Source organism: Ciconia boyciana, chromosome 1 (assembly GCF_034638445.1).
Source record: "Ciconia boyciana chromosome 1, ASM3463844v1, whole genome shotgun sequence".
Taxonomy (NCBI): Eukaryota; Metazoa; Chordata; class Aves; order Ciconiiformes; family Ciconiidae; genus Ciconia; species Ciconia boyciana.
Window position 1 is genome coordinate 176,972,948 of NC_132934.1, and position 23,130 is coordinate 176,996,077.

The 23,130-nt window shown below is 35.0% G+C and overlaps 1 protein-coding gene across 2 annotated transcripts in view; it reads left to right on the forward strand.

Annotated features, from left to right (window-relative positions):
- KLHL1 (kelch like family member 1) overlaps window positions 1-23,130 on the forward strand; it is a 249,394-nt gene that overhangs the window by 186,164 nt on the left and 40,100 nt on the right. For both annotated transcript variants that reach the window (XM_072854161.1, XM_072854170.1), the window contains one exon: window positions 14,104-14,328. In XM_072854161.1, coding sequence (XP_072710262.1) covers window positions 14,104-14,328 — 225 coding nt within the window. The remainder of the gene's footprint in view (window positions 1-14,103; window positions 14,329-23,130) is intronic.

Below are 23,130 nucleotides of genomic sequence, written 5' to 3' on the forward strand. Positions count from 1 at the left end.
AAAATTGTGTAGAGGTTCTTGAGCTTGGAAAGACTACTAAAATCATTTTCAAAGTTACTGCAGGATGGAAGGAATCAAACATGCTGCATTCTCATCCAGTCTGCCACTGAGGAGTGGACCCTGAAGTGAACGCTGCACTCAGGGGTTTGTTCCATTTCGTATTACTACTCCCCCTAGAACCTACTAAGGAACAAATATGTATGAAATACAAGCATTCAGGACCAGGGATTGAGCTGGATGCCATGCTATTTGGCAGTAGAGATGCACCCTGTTAATTTGATTACTCTTAGCTCCTAGCTAAAACTGATTAGACGTAGACACAAGAGCAATGCAACAGTCTTACCAGCCCAAAATCCAGGACTTAAGTACAGGTCAAGCACACAACTTTAAACAAGTCTTTTATGTTGTAAAAGGTTATAATACATTGCCTATCACAAGTACTTCACAAGTATCACAATGCTCACAAGTACTTCAGTCTTTAACATGTTATCCTTTTGTGTACAAAAATATTGTTATCTCTTTTTATTTAGGGGGAAATACAAGCACAGAGAGAAGAAACAAAATCCTCATATTGAATTTAGATACCAAAATGTTAAGTGTGAATATACTCTACCAATAAGTGGTTGCTTCCTAGAGTGGATTCCTATGTGAAGTGCCTTGCTTTGATTTACAGGACACAAGGAGAGTAGGCTTAGTGAATGGGAACTGTGAACATAAGTGCATGCATCAAGATGCTGTCTAGGGCTAGTCAAAAGGGAAATGCAGAAGTCAGAGGTGTCTTAAGTCATACGCACTCTGCAACTTTTGGACTTTGCTCATGGTTCCTATCCCTCACTTTCTCCTCCTCATTCTGCTAAAACTGAAAATAAAATACACAGGTCTTCTGCATAAAAGATTGATTGTAAAAAGTATTCATATGGGAACCGTAGGATAAACATTCTCAAACTGTTGAAGTTTCTCCCTGCTCCAGAAGATCTTAAATTCCTCTGTGAAATAATAAATGAATAAATAAATAAATAAATAAATGAAAGATATAAAAGTGACATTTCTAGAATAAGTCCTGTAAGGTCAACTCTTCATAGACAAGGTAGGATTCAAACCTCTCCAGCTCAAGAGCAGACAAGAGAAAGACATGTTAGGATAATGGTAAGAACACTGCTATTTTTGTCTTATTCTATTCCCTGCAACATCCTGTCTTTATGTCAGCATAACATTCCCTATTAACTGTTTAAATGATGTCAGTCTTAGACTTTACATTAAAATGTGTTTTCTTCATGGACTACATACAATCTTTCCTCTCAAACTCACGTCTCTTAATCTCCTATATATTATCCCATATCTTTTGTCCCTCAATTACATCTTTGGCTCCATTTTTCCTCCTCTCTCCTTTGACTTCTATTTCCCCTCTAAACTGTTCTGAAAAAATTACAAGTAACGTATGAGTAGTGTGAGGTGGTGCTGTTATTTTAGAGAGTGTAGACAGAGAAGTTCAGAGGAGAAATAATTGTCTGCAAAGTTCCTTTTTTTTTTCCTCACAAGAGTCTGAGGCAATTGCAAAGGCTGCTGTAAGAGGGAAAATATGTAGGGCAGAGCATGTAAAGAAACAGATGGGAAGAGAGGTGAGATAGCCATGTACAATGTACAGTTATATAGTTTTGGGACCAGTAATTAATCAAACCACAGGGATTTGCATAATTTAAAAATTATCCTACAGCTGTGGGTCAGTAATTTATGAAAAATCTCTATGTGCAGACTGTGATAATTTTATTTGGGGATAATTTTAAGTAATGTTTAAAACAATGTTAAATTCAAGGCCATATTTACTTTATAGCATGAATACAACCATCACTAGGAAGGGTTAAAAGTGATGAAAAGATAAGCTGAAAGTAGAAGAATTGTGAAATATTAACAAATATGTTTTAAAATGTTTTATGACTCACGCTTTGCGAATTGTATACTTGCTTTAAAATTTAGGAGTTATTTTAGTCACCACTCAGATGGCAGGGTTAAACTTTCAGGAATAACAGCTTTTCAGGACAGCAAGTTTATCTTCAAGTTCTTTATAATGCACCTTCCAAATGCTCTGTGCGGTACTGGGAATGAACAGTCCCTTGGCCTCTGGGTACCTTGGCGAATGAATCTGGAGAGGATACTACAACCAATATATACAAAATATAGTCTGGAATGTTTCAGTTGTCTAAACTGAATAACTATCCTTCCTTAAAAATTATGTATTTTGAAGGTACACCTTTATATCTTATTAATTTTTCAACGGAAGTGTTCAACTATAGTAGCACAGGAAGAGGGAACAGGGTACAATAGCAGGCAGTTAAGGAGCTTGACAAAAAAACATTTTATTGTCACTATATCTGTTTCAAACAAGAAAATGAAAATCTGCAAGAAGTGCGAATAATAAAATTATAATGAGTTATGAATACTGAAAGAAAATGTTAAGTTAGTTACTTTAGGGAACATACAGCAGTGGTACTGCATAAAAATGTTATCTAATAATTTGTACTTTGCAAGCGTTTAATCTGATTCTTCACATTAACTAAAATGAATCAGAATTCTAGAAAAACAAAAGCATTTGGACTACAGTTACTGAGATATGTTATGTATGGGAACCAAGTTATGCCTGAAAGATGAAGACTGAAAATAGTTCTTGCCTCCTGAAACTTTTGTTTTCAAAGTATCTATTATTTAAAATTATTTTTAAAATGTCAGCATTGTTTTATCTAAATTATCATAGAAAACAAATGCAATAGAAAACTTGCCTGGTGTCCATTTCCTTGTCTTGAACTGCCATAGCCTGCATTACCGAAACCTGTATGGTCTTTCCCCTTTCACTCTAATATAGGACGGTACTAACAACTGACACTAGAACTAGAATATGGTTCACCTAATTTTAGTATTTACTCTATACATGTCTACACATAAACTATACACTTACTGCCCACTGTAGTCAATACAGATGGTGTATTGGGTCTGGCTGAGGTAGAGTTAATTTTCCCCCTAGCAGCCCTCATAGTGCTGTGCTTTCTATTGGTAGCTAGAAAGGTGTTGATAACACACCCGTGTTTTGGCTGCTGCTGAGCAGTGCTCGCACAGCATCAAGGGTCTCTCCAACATTCCCCCCTCACCAGTAGGCTGGGGGTGGGCAAGATCTTGGGAGGGGACATAGCCAGGACAGCTGACCCAAGCTGATCAAAGGGATATTCCGTACCATATGACGTCTGCTCAGCAATAAAAGCTAAGAGAAAGGAGGAGGAGCGGGGGGGCATTTGTTATTACAACGTTTGTCTTGCAGAGCAACCGCTATGCGTACTGAAGCCCTACTTCCCAGGAAGTGGCTGGACATGGCCTGCTGATGGGAAGTAGAGAATAAATCTTTTGTTTTCCTTTGCTTCCATGCACGGCCTTTGCTTTTATTAAACTGCCTTTATCTTGACCCCTGAGTTTTTTCCATCTTATTTTCTTCGCCTCCCCATCCTGCTGAGGAGGGGAGTGATAGAGCAGCTTGGTGGGCACCTGGCATCCAGCCAAGGTCAACCCACCACAGATGGAGATAGTACAGTTGGTCTAGTTGAGACCAACGTTTGCTAGACAGAATAGCTGTACAGAATCCATTGGCAGCACTGACCAGGACTACCCTGGAAGCTTATACAAACACCTCAAATTGCAGATACCTACATTTTCATGACTGAAGCTGTATCCCTCCCCACTCCTGATTGATAGGATGAACTGAATCTATCCTAGTTATCAAACACAGCCAGGAAACTGAACAAAGGAAGAAACTGTGTCTGTTCAGAGAATATTATAGCACTGTGGCTGTAGTGGGATATCACCACTCTATTCTTATTGTTTAAATTCATCTTCTACCTATCTCTGTGTGTCTTCATTCCTGCTCTGCAAAAATATTTGTCTGTTTCCACCATCATCTGCTTCCCATCATCTCACCTTCATCTTACTATCTGCTTTTATCCTTTTCCTTTATTTTTTTTCAATTAATCTACCTCTACCTAGTTAAATCTAGCGAATAAATATATGGCTGTAGAATGAACCAATATTTGCTGCTATCCCATTATTTATTTTTGTATGCCTTACTTCTGCCTCTATCTGTTTTTCAATCTAATATATATAGTTGATTTTTACATTAATTTTTCAAGTGCCTAGCACAACAGGATGTATTTGTGAGTAGTTCTTTACATGCTACCACAATAAACATGATTAATAATGTAGATTTTTCTTGCCCTGAAATCTACAGCCTGTTTAAATCCTGCATTTATTTGTTTTTATTTACTTAAAAGTAATAAATTTATGACTATTCACAGTTCTAAGTGCACCACTACATTGTTATTAGCACAATAAAGTCACATCAACATTACAGTAAATTGAACAATAAGCTCTTCATTGATCATTTTGGTTTCCTGCAGCTTCAACACAGTTTAGAACCTCTCTTTTATCTTACATGTAGTGTTGAATTTATTTATTTCTGTTTCTTCTCCTTTCTGCTCATTTTATTCCTATACTTCTGCAGTTTTCTGTGGCATCTGAGAAAATCATAACTTCCTGAACATGTGAAACAGAGGCTTAATCTAACACCATGAGGCCTCCAACAGAACTATCACTGTTATGTGTGCCTAAGTTATTTAGCTATACTATGAAAAAAGTCCTGTGAGATCATATATATATGTATGTTACTGTGAAAAGCCTACAGAGAAAAAAAAGAAAAGTTATAAAGTTGGTTAGACAATTATAGACCTTTTATGACCTGTAGACAAGTTAGACCATTTATGGTCTCTCTGTTTCAGTAATGTTTCCAGTTTCCTGCTTTCTTTCTGATATCATACTAGATTAACAAGGGACTTGCTTATTTCTTCTTTTTCCAGTCATGTAAATATTTTATCAGTTTGTAGAGAACAAGTATGGTAGTTAATATGACAACTGAAAAAAGGACGTGGTTTCTTCTAAAAACAAAAAAAGAAAGCAACATATTTAAAGATGAATGAGGGACTAAAATTACATCAACTTTCTACTGACAAGTAGAGAGATGGAACATCAATAAAAAATTGAAGTACATACAAAGGTTAAGTTTAATGTGACTCATAATTTACTCTTAATTACTTACTGATTACCTTCTGTAAAGATAGACATCCATCATAATCACTTTGACCTGCATAATCCTGTAATACTTATAATGCCACTGACCACCTAAAGTCAGTGAGTGTCCCTTTTTGAGAATATATATGGAAAAATGTCCCTCACCGTAAAATGATGCAATACCTGCCATGTTTCATATTTGTCTGAAGTTCTTACATTGTTTTTACTCACATAAGTACACTTGCAATGTGTGGTTACTGTCCCCACTACTCTTATAAGTGAAAAACTAGTGTTTTATAAACAACTATTAGTTTATTATTATCCAAAGGTTTTTAGGAGAACAAGTTATACTTTCATACATGATGACAAAGACTATGACTTGGCATTTTATTATATGTTTAAGGATGTATTTATGACTAGTATACTTTCCCAAAGCTTTGTGCAGTGAGCTTTTGTTGCAGTGTTCTGCTGCAATTTGACAGTCAATTGGATTGATGAGTCACTCCTTTTCTGTCTGTTCATCTTATTTTGATAGCTCTAGTCACTCCAGTACCTCAGGGACTAGGCATCAACACCCACTATCAATTTTGGAAGAAAAAAATCATGATCAGGAATTACTCTTATGACATTCTCTTTTAGGAACTCTTGTACTCCCTGTTATTATATTATTTAATTTATTTATCTCTAAAATAGAGACTTAAAGATAGACAAATACTCTATTCTACTTTCCCTGTTTTATTTACAGATGAAAAATTGACACGTCTGTTTAAAAATATATGCATGTATCTCTATATAGAATGTACACTTTATATATAAACATATGTGTGTATATATATATATAATATTAACTTGAACTCATGCTCGCATTCAAGTTCAAATTCTGACCTGCCTGCATGTCTACACCAGATAAGAAAATGTAGTGATGCTAGCCAGTGATGCTAACTGATGGATTGAAATGGTATGCCTCTATTTTGATGTTGCATTTCACCTGACCATCACTTTCTTGCTCTCAGGGTCTACCCTGGCAAATGTCCGGTGTCCTACGACAGTGGAATGCACACTGCAATTCACAAAGCAGCTCTCATTTCTTTGAAATCTTTTCCTGACAGTATGACAGGACTATTGCAGGGGCTTGCTGGGCACAAGAGGGCTGTCTTTACAGCAGCTGGTAGCCACAGTCCAATGGAGCTGGTATTAGAGGCTTAGCTGGACAGTCTCATGGCTTTATTCCAGTCCATAACCTAGATTTCTTTCCTTTAGAAAGAAAGGTTTGTGGAAAAGGTTGTGGATAAGGAAGAATCCTGGTGCTTATCTAGTTCCTACCCAAGTAGGGGACTGGACCATGAAGAGAGGTGAGAGATACATCAATATGGATATGACCAAAGAAACAGTCTAGTTAATCACCATCAGGAAGAAGATTTGCAGGACAGAGTTCAGGCTTATGCACAAAATGAATTCTGCTGTCTGGCAGTTGCCCAAAGTCAATGTTAACAAAGAGGCCAACTAGTATGAGAACAAAATGAAGATGAGAAGTAACCTATTCTAAAGCCAAAAGTGGCCTTCTGCAGCAATGAGGCAAAAACCTCTGTAGTAGGATTTTCAAGAGGTCCCTGAAGTACAAGCCTCTGGAAAAGCTCTAACTGTCACAGTGCACTACAGCAAACACCACAGCTTTTCTCACTGAAGCAGCCTATATGTAACCTACTTAGGAGATTAATCTGGCAGAGAGCTCCTGGAGCCTTTTTACACCTTAAGGTATCTTCTGCAGTCAAGCATGCCTGTGTCAGGAATGAAAATGCAGTGACTATGTTTCTCTGTATACTTTGAAAAGATAACAATGATCTCTGCATAAATCTCCAACCATCTCTCCACAAATCATCCCCCTTATTTCCCACCCGCCAGGGGACCGTGTGGTGTCAGGTCCAAACTGTTGAGACTGACGTGCAGAAGAAGATATAAAATGAAGTTCAGGATCAAAAAAACTGCAAGAGTGCTGTCTGTTGTGAAATCAAAAAATGCTTGCTGACATACCCTTTCACTCCCACTACAGTTCATCTGGGTTTTTGCTAGTCAAGCACTGCTTACTTGCCAAATTCCCAGTCCCTGTAATTTTTGACACCTCATCAGCCTCATCCTTTTCTGCAAGCTTTGTTTCCAAAAGATAATCACACTCCCCCAAATAAAATAAACTTTGGAGAGGTTTCTCCATTATAAGGAGCTTAGTCCTCCGTATTCTAAAGTCAAGAAACAGCCAACCACAAGAGAGGATATGGAATAAATAGAGTTTTGCAGAAATTTTGTCTAATCTTCATCCTTGATCTGGAGGCAAGCTATCAACTGGCAGTTTTGTCATGTAGGAGAAGTACTAGACAGGAACCAGGAAAATAGCAACAAGGGGAGACTTTGCTTCACCAAAATTTCTCGCAACGCTGCAAATGTCTTAGTCCTGCTAAAACAGTCTTTTCATTACCCTTCAAACATAAAGCCCCTTGGAGTGCAAATATTGGCAAATTTCTTATAAATTAAGTACTCAAAATAATCTAGACCAATTTGAATCACCTGTAGTGATGGAAACACTCCCATCAGTACACTAACCCAGTTGACTCTTGTGTGTATGTAGCCCAGTCCACTTTCAGATGTGTAGGGAGCATTATTGTGTGAGACGATACTTCTCATTTAAACTTGGCTCCTGCTATCAAATGTCTGTTCCGTTTCTCAGTAGGCTACTCAAAGTAACAAGCGGGCTCACTCCATTTGTTGTTTGTGTCAGAATAGAAACACACAGCGATGGGACATTGGCAGATTGTCTCTCATATAGCCAAGACCATTTAGCTCCTCCCCTTCCTTCTCCTATTGTTTTTCTATTACTACTTGATTACTGGTTTAAGAAGAGCAGAGTCACAACTCCTGATTCCCCAAAGCAGAGGAGGATCTTTAGGGCTCAGAGGAGCAGGAAAGGGATTTGATCCACTTAGGGTCCTGGCAATGGCAGAGCTGCTACCTGAAGTCATAAAACATAATCAGTTGCTTAAATATATGTTAAAACAGAATTGCAAAATATTTACAAAAAACCTTGATGTTTATGAATTATTTAGCTCCAGTAGCCTTAAAATAAGACAAGAGTTTGAGGTCATTACAGAATCAGCAGAAAAGGCTGTGAGAGAAACTGAGAATGACATTGCTGCCCATCTGAATTGAGGTACTTAAAATAGGAAAACAGACATATTTTCAAAACAGTCTTCACTCAGTGACAAGAGTGTTCAGCAAAACTAGCTCAAAGCTGTTATCATCAAGATGAAGTGATGCCCTTGTTGCTAATGAGATTAATGACATGCCCATCAACAATGATGCAGAAGATGATACAATCAATAGGTTTCAGGAAATCAACAATACAGTAGGGAATATACTTAAACAAAGAGCTATAGCTAGAAGAGATGATTTAAGCATTGTGTTAAATCTGTGCATTTTTTGGAAAGAAGTTATGCATTATTTATTTCTTTGTATTAGCATCTTTAAATATTTAATACGAATAAAATTAATATTAAGACTCCAATCTTTAACAGAAAGTCTTTAAAGTAAGATTATCATAGACAGATCATGCCTGTTGTCCTGATTGTCCCATTGTCATTCACTTAGCAGATGAGATCTTTAAGTTCTCAGAGTGATACTTTAGAGCTTCTGCTTTTATTCTTTTTCAGAGCAAGTAAATTAGTTCTTAGCATTTTTGTGATGTTAACATTTGGCAATGTAATAATACTTTCTTTCTGAAGTATATGCAAACCATAAAATATATGATGGATGAAAAATCAATATTCCGATATGTTATTGATTTTATATACCCAGAGGACCTGACATTTAAGTAGCTAAACTGATTTGTCTAGTAAAATCTCCTTGGACTTAATCAGGATTTTGCCTCTTCTCCTCTCCTAGAAAATCCTTTTACTTTCAAGATCAAATCAGTTGAACTAAAGAAAATAATCTATTGTTTTGTCAGAAATAATCACTCAGTTTTCTTCCTAGGAAAGGTAGAACATTGTTCTCTTTTTTAATCTAAGCTGTCCCAGTACTTCTCTGTTTGTATGGGAATGAAGAACAGTCTAAACATTATAAAAAGAAGTAGGCTTAAAATGCAAACAAACTTAATATAATTCTCATTGCCTCCATCTAGGGTAAATTTAAGGAATCATGGGCTGCAGAGCTGTAAGAGGAATCTAAATTCATGTATTCAGATCCCTCATGTTGTAGGATTAAGTTGAGTATGATTGAAATATGTTTGTTCTCAGTAATCTCCAGTTAAAGATATCCTAAAATCTCTGTTGATAACTTTTGGTGGTTCCACCAGCTTTTTGTTGAAAGATTTTTCCAGTTTAATTATTACTTCTGCAGAGCCATTGCAGTGAAAACAGTTTAGAACAGGACAGCACTAGGGAAAGACAGGTTTTTTTTCTTTAATTACATTTTTTTAGGGTTTTTTCCCATGACAAGTACCTAATCAGAAACAATGATCAGTGTGTCATTAAAACAAATGTAATCCCATTGGACTTGAATTAGGAATGGCTTAATGCTCATTAAAACTATTTTGTTTGTGTTCTTATAACCTATTAAATTTGAGAAAGTACATTCAAAACAGTACTAATGTCTGATGTGTGGGGTAAATTTTCCTCTCTTCAAGGTAAACAGAGGACTTCATGTAGTTCTGTTGGCAAGGAATTGTTAAGGTTTTAATTCATGACTGTATATTTTTCACAGATAGTTGTTTACGTAAATAATAAATGAATAACAAGAAATTCAGAGAAATAGATAACATAGTGGAAGATGAAGAGGATTGCAATGGTCTTTTATTTACACAATATTTCATTTCACAATCTTAAATAAAACTGTATCATATGTGAGGCTTTCTCTTACTGAAAGTTAATCGTGCCTAGGAAAAGAAACTAATGGCCACAATCTCCATCCCAGATCATGCAATCACAGAATCACAGGATAATTCAGATTGGAAGGGGCCTCAGGAGGTCTCTGGTCCAACCTCCTTCTCAAAGCAGGGTCAGCTATGAGATCAGGCCATATCAATTTGGGTCTTGACAGCCTTCAAGGATGAAAACTGTCCATCCTCTATCGACAAACTGTTCAGTTTGCTTGACTGTCTTCATGGTGAGGACATGGCACCATTTTTAAAAATTTATTTGTTTGTTTGTTTAGACAGGCCCACATCTAGCTGTATACTAAGACTGCTCCATGACAGGACTGATGTGTTAACGGAATAGGAGATGTTACTTGATTTTGTGGTTGGGGCTATAAGCAGAGGTCACAGCTGCTTCACTATTTACTGCAGGAACAGGGGAGAAACTGTAGATGTTTTCTACACAGCTATTTTCTGTTTAGACTTTGTTGTGTACAGCTGCAGCTGGTGCATTGGTTGAGATATTCCGTTAAGTTTTACTCACTTTTCAAGTTGCAGGCTGATCATCCATGCTGAGAATCACTAAAGTCAAGGAATGAGATTTTTAACTTGGCTCAGTGTTTTTTGAAAAAAGTCTAGAGAATGCAAGACTGCTATGAAATGATGCAGCTGGCCTGAATGCAGTGAAGTCATGTACTAAAACAACCTATAGTGACTAATGATTTCTGATAAGAAATTCTAGGCCTAGAACTCTTCCTGTAGGAAGACTGTCATCAAACAGAGTTAAAAAGACATCACTTCCATGTTCTTCATTGCAATCTTAGCATCCACGGAGAGTCTATGGACATTCCAATGCTGAGAACTGAACTGACTGGGTTTCATGAAGCAGAATTCAGCCAAAAAAGACTAAAAGTATGCTTTTCTGCCCATTGACAAGATATCTATAATATTTTAGCTGTCTCAATTATCTCTTCTTCATCCATGAGCTGATTTCATCCAAGGACTATGGTAACTTGAGAGGTCTTCTGTTCTTGTCTGCATTGCAGTCTGGAATGTATTATATTCATGTTCCCAATATTGAAGACTGTTTTATAGGACCAGTACCTATTCCACTTTGTATTATTATTATTGTTGTTATTATTATTATTATTATTATTATCATCATGATCATCATCATCATCATTATTACATATTAGCAAGGCACCTTACTGGATAAACAGAATTCAGGCACTCCAGGCACTGCTGGATTAGATGCTCAATATGTAATTTAATAAAACATTGTGGCAAACTTAGACTTAACCAATATTAGAAAATATGTAGCTGAGCATAATTCAAAGACTGTATTTGATATGTTAGTAAGATTTTCTGAAATCAGAATGACAAAGCTTTTAAACTATACTCTTTACCATGAAAGTAGACAGCATCATAGAACTCATGCTACAGTTCTAGGTTTTAACATGAATAGATTCCACATATAAAAAGTTTCAAGCATTATAACATAACTTTATTAATACGTATCATTATAATATGCCCTGCAGCACTACCAAAAAACTGTATCAGATAATCTGTATTTTTGTTCTTTCTAACCTAAAGATTAATGCCTTTACACAGTTCTCAATTTTAAATTAGGGGGAAAAAGATAAATAAATCTGTCTCTCTCAATTGAATGCAAAAATTGCTTCATATATCTTATGACTTCATAAAACTAGCAGGGGATTTAATACATCCATTTGAATTGTACATTATTGCTGCTCTGCTACACTTAGATACAAACTGAATTTAAATTATATCTTTTTTAGTTCAATTAACAAAAGTATTGCTTTCATGATGTTAGTTTCCACTTGGTTCATTGCTCTTCTGTTCCAAAGAATGAATGAATCCTAAAAGAATTATTTCCCATGGAATTCTAACCTTTTATTATAATCCAGAGAGTTAGTTGGTAAAATTTAATAATTACGTTGATTCCTTCTGTAGGGATATTTAAACTTTAGAAATGAAACACTGTTATGTGTATGTAAAAATAAAATGTTGGTTACATTTCAGATGAATTATCAAGTATCTGTCTTAAGGATTAGCTTAAACTCATCTGTCATTTAAATATTTGTGGTTTTGCTTTAAATTAACCTTTCCCACACTCATATTACAATTAGTAGGATGCATTACTCTTTCACTTTCTGGAATCTAGTTAAGTTAATTATGCTTCCTTTATCGCTCTGGGTGGTAGGTTGACCCAGGCTGGATGCCAGGTGCCCACCAAGCCGTTCTATCACTCCCCTCCTCAGCAGGACAGGGGAGAGAAAATATAATGAAAGGCTCATGGGTCAAGATAAGGACAGGGAGATCACTTACCAATTACCATCACAGGCAAAACAGACTCAACTCAGGGAAATTAATTTAATTTATTACGAATTGAATGGGAGTAGAATAATGAGAAATAAAAACAAAACCTTAAAACACCTTCCCCCTACCCCTCCCTTCTTCCCAGGCTCAATTTCACTCCCGATTTTCTCTGCCTTCTCACCCCCTGAGCAGCACAGGGGAATAGGGAATGGGAGTTGTGGTCAGTTCATCACACATTGTCTCTGCCGCTTCTTCCTCCTCAGGGAGAGGACTCCTCACACTCTTCCCCTGCTCCAGCATGGGGTCCTTCCCATGGGAGACAGTTCTCTACAAACTTCTTCAATGTGAGTCCTTCCCACAGGCTGCAGTTCTTCACAAAGTGCTCCAGCGTGGGTCCTTTCTACAGGGTGCAGTCCTTCAAGAACAGACTGCTCCAGCATGGGTTCCCCATGGGGTCACAAGTCCTGCCAGCAAACCTGCTCCAGCATGGGCTCCTCTCTCCATGGGTCACAGGTCCTGCTAGGAGCCTGCTCCACTGCAGGCTTTCCACAGGGTCACAGCCTCCTTTGGGCATCCACCTGCTCTGGCATTGGGTCCTCCATGAGCTGCAGGTGGATATCTGCTCCACCGTGGACCTCCATTGGCTGCAGGGGGACAGCCTACCTCACCATGGTCTTCACCATGGGCTGCAGGGGAATCTGCTCCGGCGCCTGGAGCACCTCCTTCCCCTCCTTCTTCACTGACCTTGGTGTCTGCAGAGTTGTTTCTCTCACATGTTCTCACTCCTCCCTCTGGCTGCTGTTCCCCCCAGCAGTGTTTTTTTCTTAAATATATTACCACAGAGGCACTGCCACCATCACTGGTTGGCTTGGCCTTGGCCAGTGGCTCTATCGGACATAGGGGAAGCTTCTAGCAGCTTCTCACAGAAGCCACCCCTGTAGCTCCCCTGCTATCAAAACCTTGCCACGCAAACCCAATACACTAATTTTTTGTTAATAAACTCTTCATTTTGTATTTCATCTTTTTATATTACATACAAGTTACTTCTAACAGCAGAGGCTTCTTAATGACTTTTTCATGATTAACTGGTAAGTTTTTTTATACATAATGCTCTTTATAGCATTTGAGTTCTTCTGCAAAAGTAAATCAAATTACTAAATTCAGAAGGAAATGGTTTTGACTGTATATGGAAACATTCTTTAAATATTTTGTTTGAGATTTTAAGTACAATATTCTGTACTTCCAGAGGAAACATGCCTGAAAAAAACCTACACATGAGTACCTAAAATAAGAAAGAAAATGTGAACCTAGATTAAAATACGAGTTCTAATCTTTGATTAAAATGTCATGTAATTTCACAGGCTTTTTTTACACTTTATGGAAGGTTGGAATGAAGTATAACAACATTAGTTATCTTAGATAGCAATACCACTGAACTGTAAAAAAAGATCATAAAGTTAGAGCATACAGTGATTCAGACTTGCATTACTTTGATTCTATAGGGGCCATTTAGGTTTTTTTTTAATTTTTCACTTTTCTTGGGGGAGGGGGTGGGGAAGTAATATATATATATGTATATACACACACACATATATATAGTCCAAGGACTGCTTTATGTAAGGAAACAGAAAATATTTGTCAAGATGTTGGAAGTAATCAGAAAATAATATTAATGTTTTGACACTTTTAGAATAAAAAAAAGACAGCCAACACCAATTTTGTATACATTTTGTATACATGATCCTATTATTATGTCTCATCAGGTGCTACAACTATTGAAAAGTATGATCTCCGAACAAATATATGGATCCAGGCTGGAGTGATGAATGGCAGGAGGCTTCAGTTTGGTGTTGCTGTCATCGATGACAAGCTGTTTGTCATTGGAGGCCGGGATGGTTTAAAGACATTAAACACCGTTGAATGTTACAATCCAAAGACCAAGGCTTGGACTGTGTTACCACCAATGTCAACACATAGGCATGGCTTAGGTAAGGAAAAAAAATGTTTTAAAAAGACACCACATTTTTCAGATATGTAATTTGTAATGGAAAACTCAGTAGTTTTAAGCTATTGTAGCAGTCTAAACAGTAGCGATAACTGATTACATTGTTCTTGTTAGATTGCTAAGAATATATAGAAGGTTTTTATTATTTATCAAAATAATACTGGGAAAAAGAAAATAAAAAACAACAAAGAAAAGGCAGAGGAACAGGGAAAGAAACCCTGAAACTTACATAGGTTAGTAAGAAAATACAGGTTTCTATGCACTGATTTTGAAAAAGGACATCTTTATTTATCAAAAAATCAAGGTATTATTTATTTTTAATCAAAGCATTATGTGTTTTCATTTATCTGGTATGACAGGAAATAAAGGTTATAAACACTGTGTCAGTGATGGACTGATGGACTTTACAAAGTATTTGTAGCAATAGTTTCATCATGACTGAGAGCATATTTTCCCATAGTCTGTTTTCAGATAAGTTGGGGTTTTTTTGTTTGTTTGTTTGGTTTTTTTAATAGTATTATCCATACCACTGTCAGCATTAGTCAAGCCACATTGTATCCCTGTTCTCTACTCAAATAAATATATATTTGGTGGGGTTTTTTAATTATTTTTTTAAATTAAGCAAAAGACAGTTATATTGTTTTCTTGAAAAAAAGGTAGTCTTTCTATTATGTATATCATATATATACTGTAGGAAAATGCTCTAATTTATTCAATTACATAAGAAATTTTGTGATGTTTCAAAAATATCCTTTTTTATTCTTAACTGTAGAGTGACAAGATTTTCTCACTTAAAGAAAGGAATTTAGAATCTATAGGACATACCCACCAGAATATAACTTGTATAAGGTATAGAAAACTGAACAGTTCATTATCTGTTCTGCTAAAATCACCCGGTGTGATAGAATCATTACAACGTCATGAAAAGTAGAAATGGAAAAGACATGCTAGGTTATCACGTCCATTCCCCTGAGTTACAATCAGCAGCAAGTCCTTCAACGTACTACTGTATCAATATCTCACAAAATGAAGGTGCTTTTTTTTTCCCCTGCCATTTGACACTTATATCATAATATGCATTTGTACAGTGGCTGGCATAATGCATTTTTGCTATTAAACATGTCTTACAATAAAAAGTCGTGATGGGAATCTATGTCAAATGGCATAATAACACTAAACAGCTCTGTGATTTGAAATTGTTTCCTAAGTTTAAATTTAATTATAATGCTGCAGAAATACATGTAATGTCTTTTTTACCAGTGTTCCAGAATTTTTCAGAATCTGTTATTAGTTTCAGTGCTGTTCCAAGGGTGGTAAAAATGCAACAACTTCAGCTATAACACAGGAAAGTATTAATAAAACATTAGGCAATGCTTGATAGAGGAAAAACTTTTCCCAGTGACAAGAGAAATGAAGCCATGACTGAAAACCTGTTGTGATCAGTTAAAAAAATATGTATCATTTTGGATTGATAATTCTACAGATACTTTTGGTCAATGGATTTTAAAAATACCTTTATAGTTTAAATAAAGCTGTTCAGGAACATTGAGGTTATGACTGGAGAAAAACTGGTATATTTTCTACAGGAGAAAAAAGGGACACGCAAGGCATTTGACCACTTGAGGGTTTTTGGGTTTGTGTGGAATTACTTTTGAATTTTTGTATTGCAGGAATCGGGGCTTTTTGCAAACAACATGTAAAATGAGGAAAGAAGTATAAACTGGGATTCTATTGGTGATGATGAAAATGATTAAATGCAGTTATTTGGGAAGCAGTAGAGATGTGCTTTTTTTCTTTATTTGGAATTGCGTAAGAGTCATGATATATTATTTCCTGAGAGGCTTAGCTAATAGAATTTAATTGCTTTTTTGTTTGAATTTTTTTTTCCAGAAATCCCATAAAGTTATTATTTTAGTAAATGTCCTTTGTAATGAGAAATTAATCTGCAGTAAGAAATCTTTTTTCATTTGTTTTCTAAAATATGTGTTATGTTATACCCATATAGTGATAATGCTAGAGCTCTTTGAATTGGATTTTGTATACAAGATCAGAAATAGGCACCCATCCTTTAGACTGATGTCTTTTTGTTGACATCAGCAAAAAAGTTTCAGATGTACCTCATTGTAACTAAAGTCACAACCAGGCAATACAATTCACTTTATTCTGTCTTCATATAATCTTCAATAGAGCTATGTGTGTAGAAGTTAATATATATAGAAATGAGAAATGAGAAAACGAGAACTGACAGGTCTTGTAGTGAAAGTACATAGTGTAGGAAGTCATATGTTAGGCAGTTTCAGCACTGTCAATGGAAGATGAGTGGAAGCTATCGTAGTGGTAGTGTCTGGAATAAGTGGTGCTAAAGTACAAAAAAGAAAGGGTAGACTGTGGGTTCCCAAACTATTATTTCGACTAACAGTGATTCTAATACCCCTGTCAAGTAGGCCATAAAACAGTATGGAATACAAAAGACTAAGATGAAGCCAGAAAGACAGTGGAAAGCACAAATGAAATATGGGAAAGGAAAACTGAGAAACAGAAAGACCAAATCAAGACCCATATAGAGAAAGCAGAAAGAGACTGAAAGAACAAAGAGGGAAAGAAAATGTAAAACAGATTGTGGCTTATAAATTCAGCAAAGAATCAGGAAAAGTGGGTACAGAATTGCTTCATAAAAGGACTTGAGAGGCTACATAGAGGAGGAGGAGGAAGAGAGGAAATAGGGAATCAATGATAGACTAAATTTAAACTTTAGATATCAAATCCAGTGGAACCATGGTTTAAAAAAAAATAAATACAGGAAGGACAAAAGAGTAATACTCAGCTTGCCTTTCCAAAGTAAACAATTTAAGTGCCTCAGGGAGAAAATTAGGCTTCCAATATAGTTAAGGAAGAAGGGCAGTCATTTCAGGTCTGTGTCCTAAATTGTCTTGCCCTTTCCATGAACTATGTAAAGTGCCTAAGCTCCTATTTTAGGCTATATTTACACTGTTTGTTAAGCCTAAGACTTGAGGTTTGGATTTTGGCTTTGTAAATATACTGATCTCACTGTCCATAGTCAAACATGTATTTGCAAGACGATCAGCATGGGAGGAAGGATAACAGGGCATGGTATTACCTAACAAACTCCTACGCAGCTTAGAGTGGAGGCAGGTTACATATTTTTCCTCTTCCCCTCTTGGAAGAGACAATTTCGCCAGCTGGAATTGTCTAAGTGAAAATGCTATGAAAATATTCACTGCTGATGGGAAAGCCTTAGATTTATTTATATAGCATATAGGCCTAGGGTAGATAGAATTCACTCTACCCAGGCTGAATGGTCCCAGAGGACCTAGAGTTTCAGAGTCTGTTTACACAGTGGGTTATGGCTTCAACCCATTGTTCTGAACCAGCTAAATACGTAATGTAAATATATTCTTAAGGACCTAAGGGGTATGCTTAAAGTGAGACAGAGTGAATACCTACCTATAATGTGATCGTCATGAAACTGGTATGTGCAGAAATGAATACCTAAAAGAGTAAGTTCAAGAATCAGAAGTGGAAAAAAAAATACAGGAAGTTAGGGAGTTGTAGGAAAAATATCCCGGAATATCTTTGATGGTGATGACAAAAAATGTCAAATGGCATTATGTGTTTGCACAAATGTCTATTTCTATATTTCACTGAAAGAGGATGATTCACCCTGCTTCTTAGACCCAGCTTGATTTTCCACTTCCATGCTTACTGCTCTAGAATCCAACACATGAGGCAGAGAGAAGGAAAATAAAAGATTAGCTGGGAAAAAAAACCAGGGAGAGCTCTGTAATTTTTAAGTTGTAATGAGAACTGTTAATAGAGGAAAAAACTGTGGAGAAACTTAAGTATCGGTCAAAAAGCTGGTTAGTAATATAATAAAGGGAATAGGTAAAATCAGAGCTAACAAATCAAGAATAAGATAGGACTTCCTATTTATTTTAGCCAAAATCAAAGACATGATTACCCTCTTTTTGATCCATAAATAGTAATGGTACATAAATGCATATATATGCATTCAATTCAAATATATATTATACATGTGTATATATATGTATACATGTATATATGTCTGTATATATCATATATATCATGATGATCACACACATATCTGGTTAGTCTAAACTTATTGCAGTTTTTTTTTCTGTGGACATTGTGATTCATAGCACTATCAGTGCTTTGGCCCATAATATAGAACTAGTAGCATTTTTCAGCTTGTAAGTTATAAACTACCCTCAACTTCACCACAAAGTAAATAAACCAGTTTACCGGTGTTAGTAGCATTCATTTATTTCCAGATCTGTGTGCCTTCTAGAAAAGCTGTGGGTCCTTTCCTTGCATTGTCAGCAGTTATAATGTATGCAATGTCCAAGCATTAAGAAGTTTAACTGATAGCTGAATTCCAAATGCAGCTGCATACTTAAGTCATTACATTCCTGAAACTGATAATAATAGGGAGGCTTGAATGTTTATTGAATACTGGATTTCTCTTAGTAATTTTACTTTGCATAGAAGACCATTTTTTAAATAATATAAAAGCTCAAAGTCAATACTTCTATTCATCTAAATTTTCTCCTCTGCAATTTAAGTACAAGACACTGAATAAAGTAGTATTTCCTAAATTATGAGATGCAATTAACTTTTTATGGATGTAAATTTGCATTAAATGCTAGTGACAAAAATGGTAATCCAAAACACTGACACCAGTCAAAGTGGAAGTTTGCAATACAGGCATGGAACTATAGATTTATAGAACTATTGTTGTGATTCTTTAAAAGGACTATACATATTAAAATTTATAGAGAATATAAATGCCATTAAATGTCTTATGAGTTTTAAGAATAATAAATGTTACGTAAAGTTTAATAAAGTGAATTGCTTACCCAGCAAGATATTTTTGGTTGGTTGCTTTTTTGGGGGAAAGGAAGGTTATTTTCCTTTGTCTCAACCACCATGAATTATCTAATAATGATAATTAAATTCTGCCTATTCAAAGACAAATTTTGAAGCTTTCTTGAGCATTAAAGACAATAATTTTCTATTCATTCTGAAAAAGGTCTACAAATGCTAGGCCTAATTTTCATCATTTCATTCAGATGATTATTTCTAGTGATTTTCTATATCCCACAGAAATAACTGTAAGATTCATGTGCAGACTTGGACATAACAGAGTTGTGTCATGAAATCACCGTCAATGAAATGATAGTGAAAAATCTTAAGATCTTTTGATTATTTATGCCATTTTAAGTTCTTAAGATTAAAACCTGTTGTTAATAGAAAAAAATCAATTACTTGGCAGTAGATAATTGTACTGAGTCTTTCATTTTCATTAACACAATGCTTATTATATATTAGAGTCCTTATTAACTGTTAAGAATATTCTCACTTTTTCTATCTTTATTTTAATCACTGTCCATAGCTGTCTGAGATAAAGTGCATTAAATCAACATGTCATAGGAACATAGTGAATAATTTCTTTCTTTATCAGAAACTGCTTAAAGAGCTCATTCACCACAAGAAATTCATGATCCTGATTGCCGATGTGTCATGACCTTACTGACTGATGAGTCAACAGAAGAAGATTCTGACTATTAATAAAGAAAATCAGGACTGAAGTGCAAATTGATGTAAATTTAACTTTATGTTTTCATTAATGCAAAATGTCACAAAATTTATCTGCTGCATAATTAATTTATCTTGGCTTTGATTTTATTCTTACATGTTAAATCTCAGAAGGAAAATACATGTATAAATATAAAGACATTAATAAATCTAAGCTTATACATTTTTAAAATCATTAAAACATAATTTATAAAATATTTTAACTACTTTTAAAAGTATTTCATTGTTGTCTGTTTCAATGATTTAAAATTAATAAGATGCTTTCCAAAGAATTTTTAGGTTTTCAAAAAGTCATTATTGTTTATAAAATATTTTTAACCTGTGTGATGGCTTAAGGCATATTTACAAACTCTGTCTACAATTTTAGAGAACTAAAAATTTAGGGTAGGATTCTTCCCCATAAGTAGGAATATGTAAAATGGAACAGAACAACTGAGGTGGCATATTCCCGTTTCCATGGGGGAAAAAAAAAAAAAAGCATGCTTAGAATTAATCAATTTGTGGCTTGGGAGCAGTTTCTGCCTCTCAAGGTACAATGGATATTATTGAGAAGACTTTGCAAACTGAAAATCTGCTTCCTGAATCTTTTTTTTTTTTTCCTTAAATAAAAAAGCCTACATCAGTTTTATCCATATTGGAAGTTGATTGTAAATCTATTACCATGAGTTTTACTACTGAAAGGAAAAAAAAATATTAAAAGCTAACTTTAATTTTTTATATTCTATTTTATATATATCACTGAATTAATAAATAAAAAACCCTTTTACATTGGAAGATACTTCTTGTGTAATTACCAAAGACCATCTTGACTGATCTCCACAGTTAATTCTTACAGTAATTTCACTAATGGTCTGTCGTGTTTGCCATATAAGTGTGATTACGCTGCTACTGTCAAATTGAAAGATCTTTTGGACTTTACAACATGCTCATGAACTCCTTATTAGGTTAGAGTGAATCTGTTGCTGTTTGTTTACTACTTTTTGACTGAATATTAGATAATGTTATGGCTAGCAACCACAGTTCACTCACTTCACAAAATGGCAAGAATGCAACAAATAATAAAGAACAGTGAATTGTTAAGAAAGTTTAACCTAGAACTGGGATATTTTCCAGGACTTAATATAATCCTTTAACTTCTAATTTATTTATTTTTAAAAAATCTCAAAGTCACTTCTGAAAATAAAAAAATTCCAAAAAAATGTGAGAAATATTCTAGAAGTTAAATACATCCTCAGCCTGAAAAATCAACATGGGTGGTATTACTTTAACGAAATGTAGGTATCTGCATCTGAGTAAACTCCCTTTATGGTAGCAGAGAAAAATAAATTACTCCAAAATGGATGTCATCTTAATCTAATATATGCTAGGGTAAAAGGTCAAAAATTAAACGACAAGCATAAACAAGGACCCACACATCATATTCACACTTCAGATGCAGATAAGCTTTGCACAACACAGGACTGTCCACTTACAAAGTTGGCTACTATCATTCAGCAAAGTGTTGAATTACATCAGTTATATTCCATTGAAGCTAAGTTAAAGTCTGAAAATAAAACTATAAATCTTTTTGTTTAGAATTTTTGTGAAGCAGAATGTTAGTACCAATATAAATTTTTTAATCTACAAAGGTATTCCCAGAATCAAATAATTATAAAAGTGATGACACTTGGACAGTCTTCTTCCTTTTAGGTAGGCAGAAGAGTCTAAATCCTTTCTTTATAAGGATATTTCAATCTAGAGCCTTAGAGATATGATTTGGGTACCACAGCTTAAATTACTTTTTATCAGCTGTACTTGGCAATAGCAAACAGCTCTTTTTTCCATTTAGGTGAAAAATTAAAACTAATAGCTTGAGATAGCTTTAATCAGTTATACAGAAACTAAGAATCTGAATTTGTACACAAACAGACTCAAAGCAATGACAGTTTCCTATAGCTCAAATGTGGCCATAAAGGCCACTGATTTTGAAATGTCATTTTACACTTCTTGCTTAAGATGTGATTTTTGCCTATAAAGATGTGGGTGAACGAAGCAAATGCACCAAGTGTAGTTGCAGCATCTTGATTGAATGTTTTCATTTTTCTTTGAAACACAGAAGAAAACACTCATAAATAACTCTTTCTTAGCCAAATGAGACAGAATATTCCCAGCCAGTCCAGTATAGTCCTACGTAGTTGCAATTGTTTACGTATGTCCAAAAGAAAAAAAAGAAAATATTTTGCAAAAGAATTACCAAGCATTGCTTTCCAATAAGTAATCCACTTCTAAGAAACAAGACTGAGAATTTTTTTTTTTTAAATATGGGTATAATTTGTCAATTGCAGTTATGTAGGGACATATAGAATCAGCTTATTCCTAGCCTTATGTGGCTCTTTATTCAGCCTTAAGTATTAATTTGGACATAACAGCATATAGCCAAAATCTTACAGAGAACTCATTGCATTTAGTCCTGGACCAAAGTGCTGTCTAGGTAAGACTTCATTGGTAGATTCAGCCATTACATTGGTCCTGCAGAGAGGATTTAGACTCTCTGCCTAGCATTTTTCTTAATATCAACATATTAAAATTCATCTTCAGATGAATACAAGAGTTTTCTTTCAAATATGACTAGAATAAAAGACTCAGTGTTGGCCTATGAAAAAAAGAAGTGTTCTTTTTAAAAAAAAAAAAAAAAAGTCTGCATTTTCTCCTTTATAAGCATATTTTTAATGTTGTTTTCTGTGTTAGCCAAGTATAAGAAAAATTGAAAAATTATAGTTAAGCATAAATAATAATATTTTTCCATGTAGGTAGATTAGGTAGTTTATATTTTGGACTTGTTATCTTCAAAAGTGAATTAACCTAGAATTATCTATGGAAAAATAAAAAAGCCAATTGTAACTCTTGTAAAGCAAAGATAACTTAGATTCCACTAGTGAGTTTCACTACAACTTTTAAAAAGAAATCCAAAGGTATTGTACTGAGTATTTAAGCATGTGTGTATGTATGATACGAGAGATGCCAAAAATACACATTCTTGAAAAAACTGTTTAAGATACAATACTAAATAAAAAATATAGTAAATGTGTAGGAAAACTTCTATTTAATTAAAATTAACAAAGTAATGAAGTATGTAATGTCTTAAAGCTAGAGGTAACGTAGTAGGATAGTA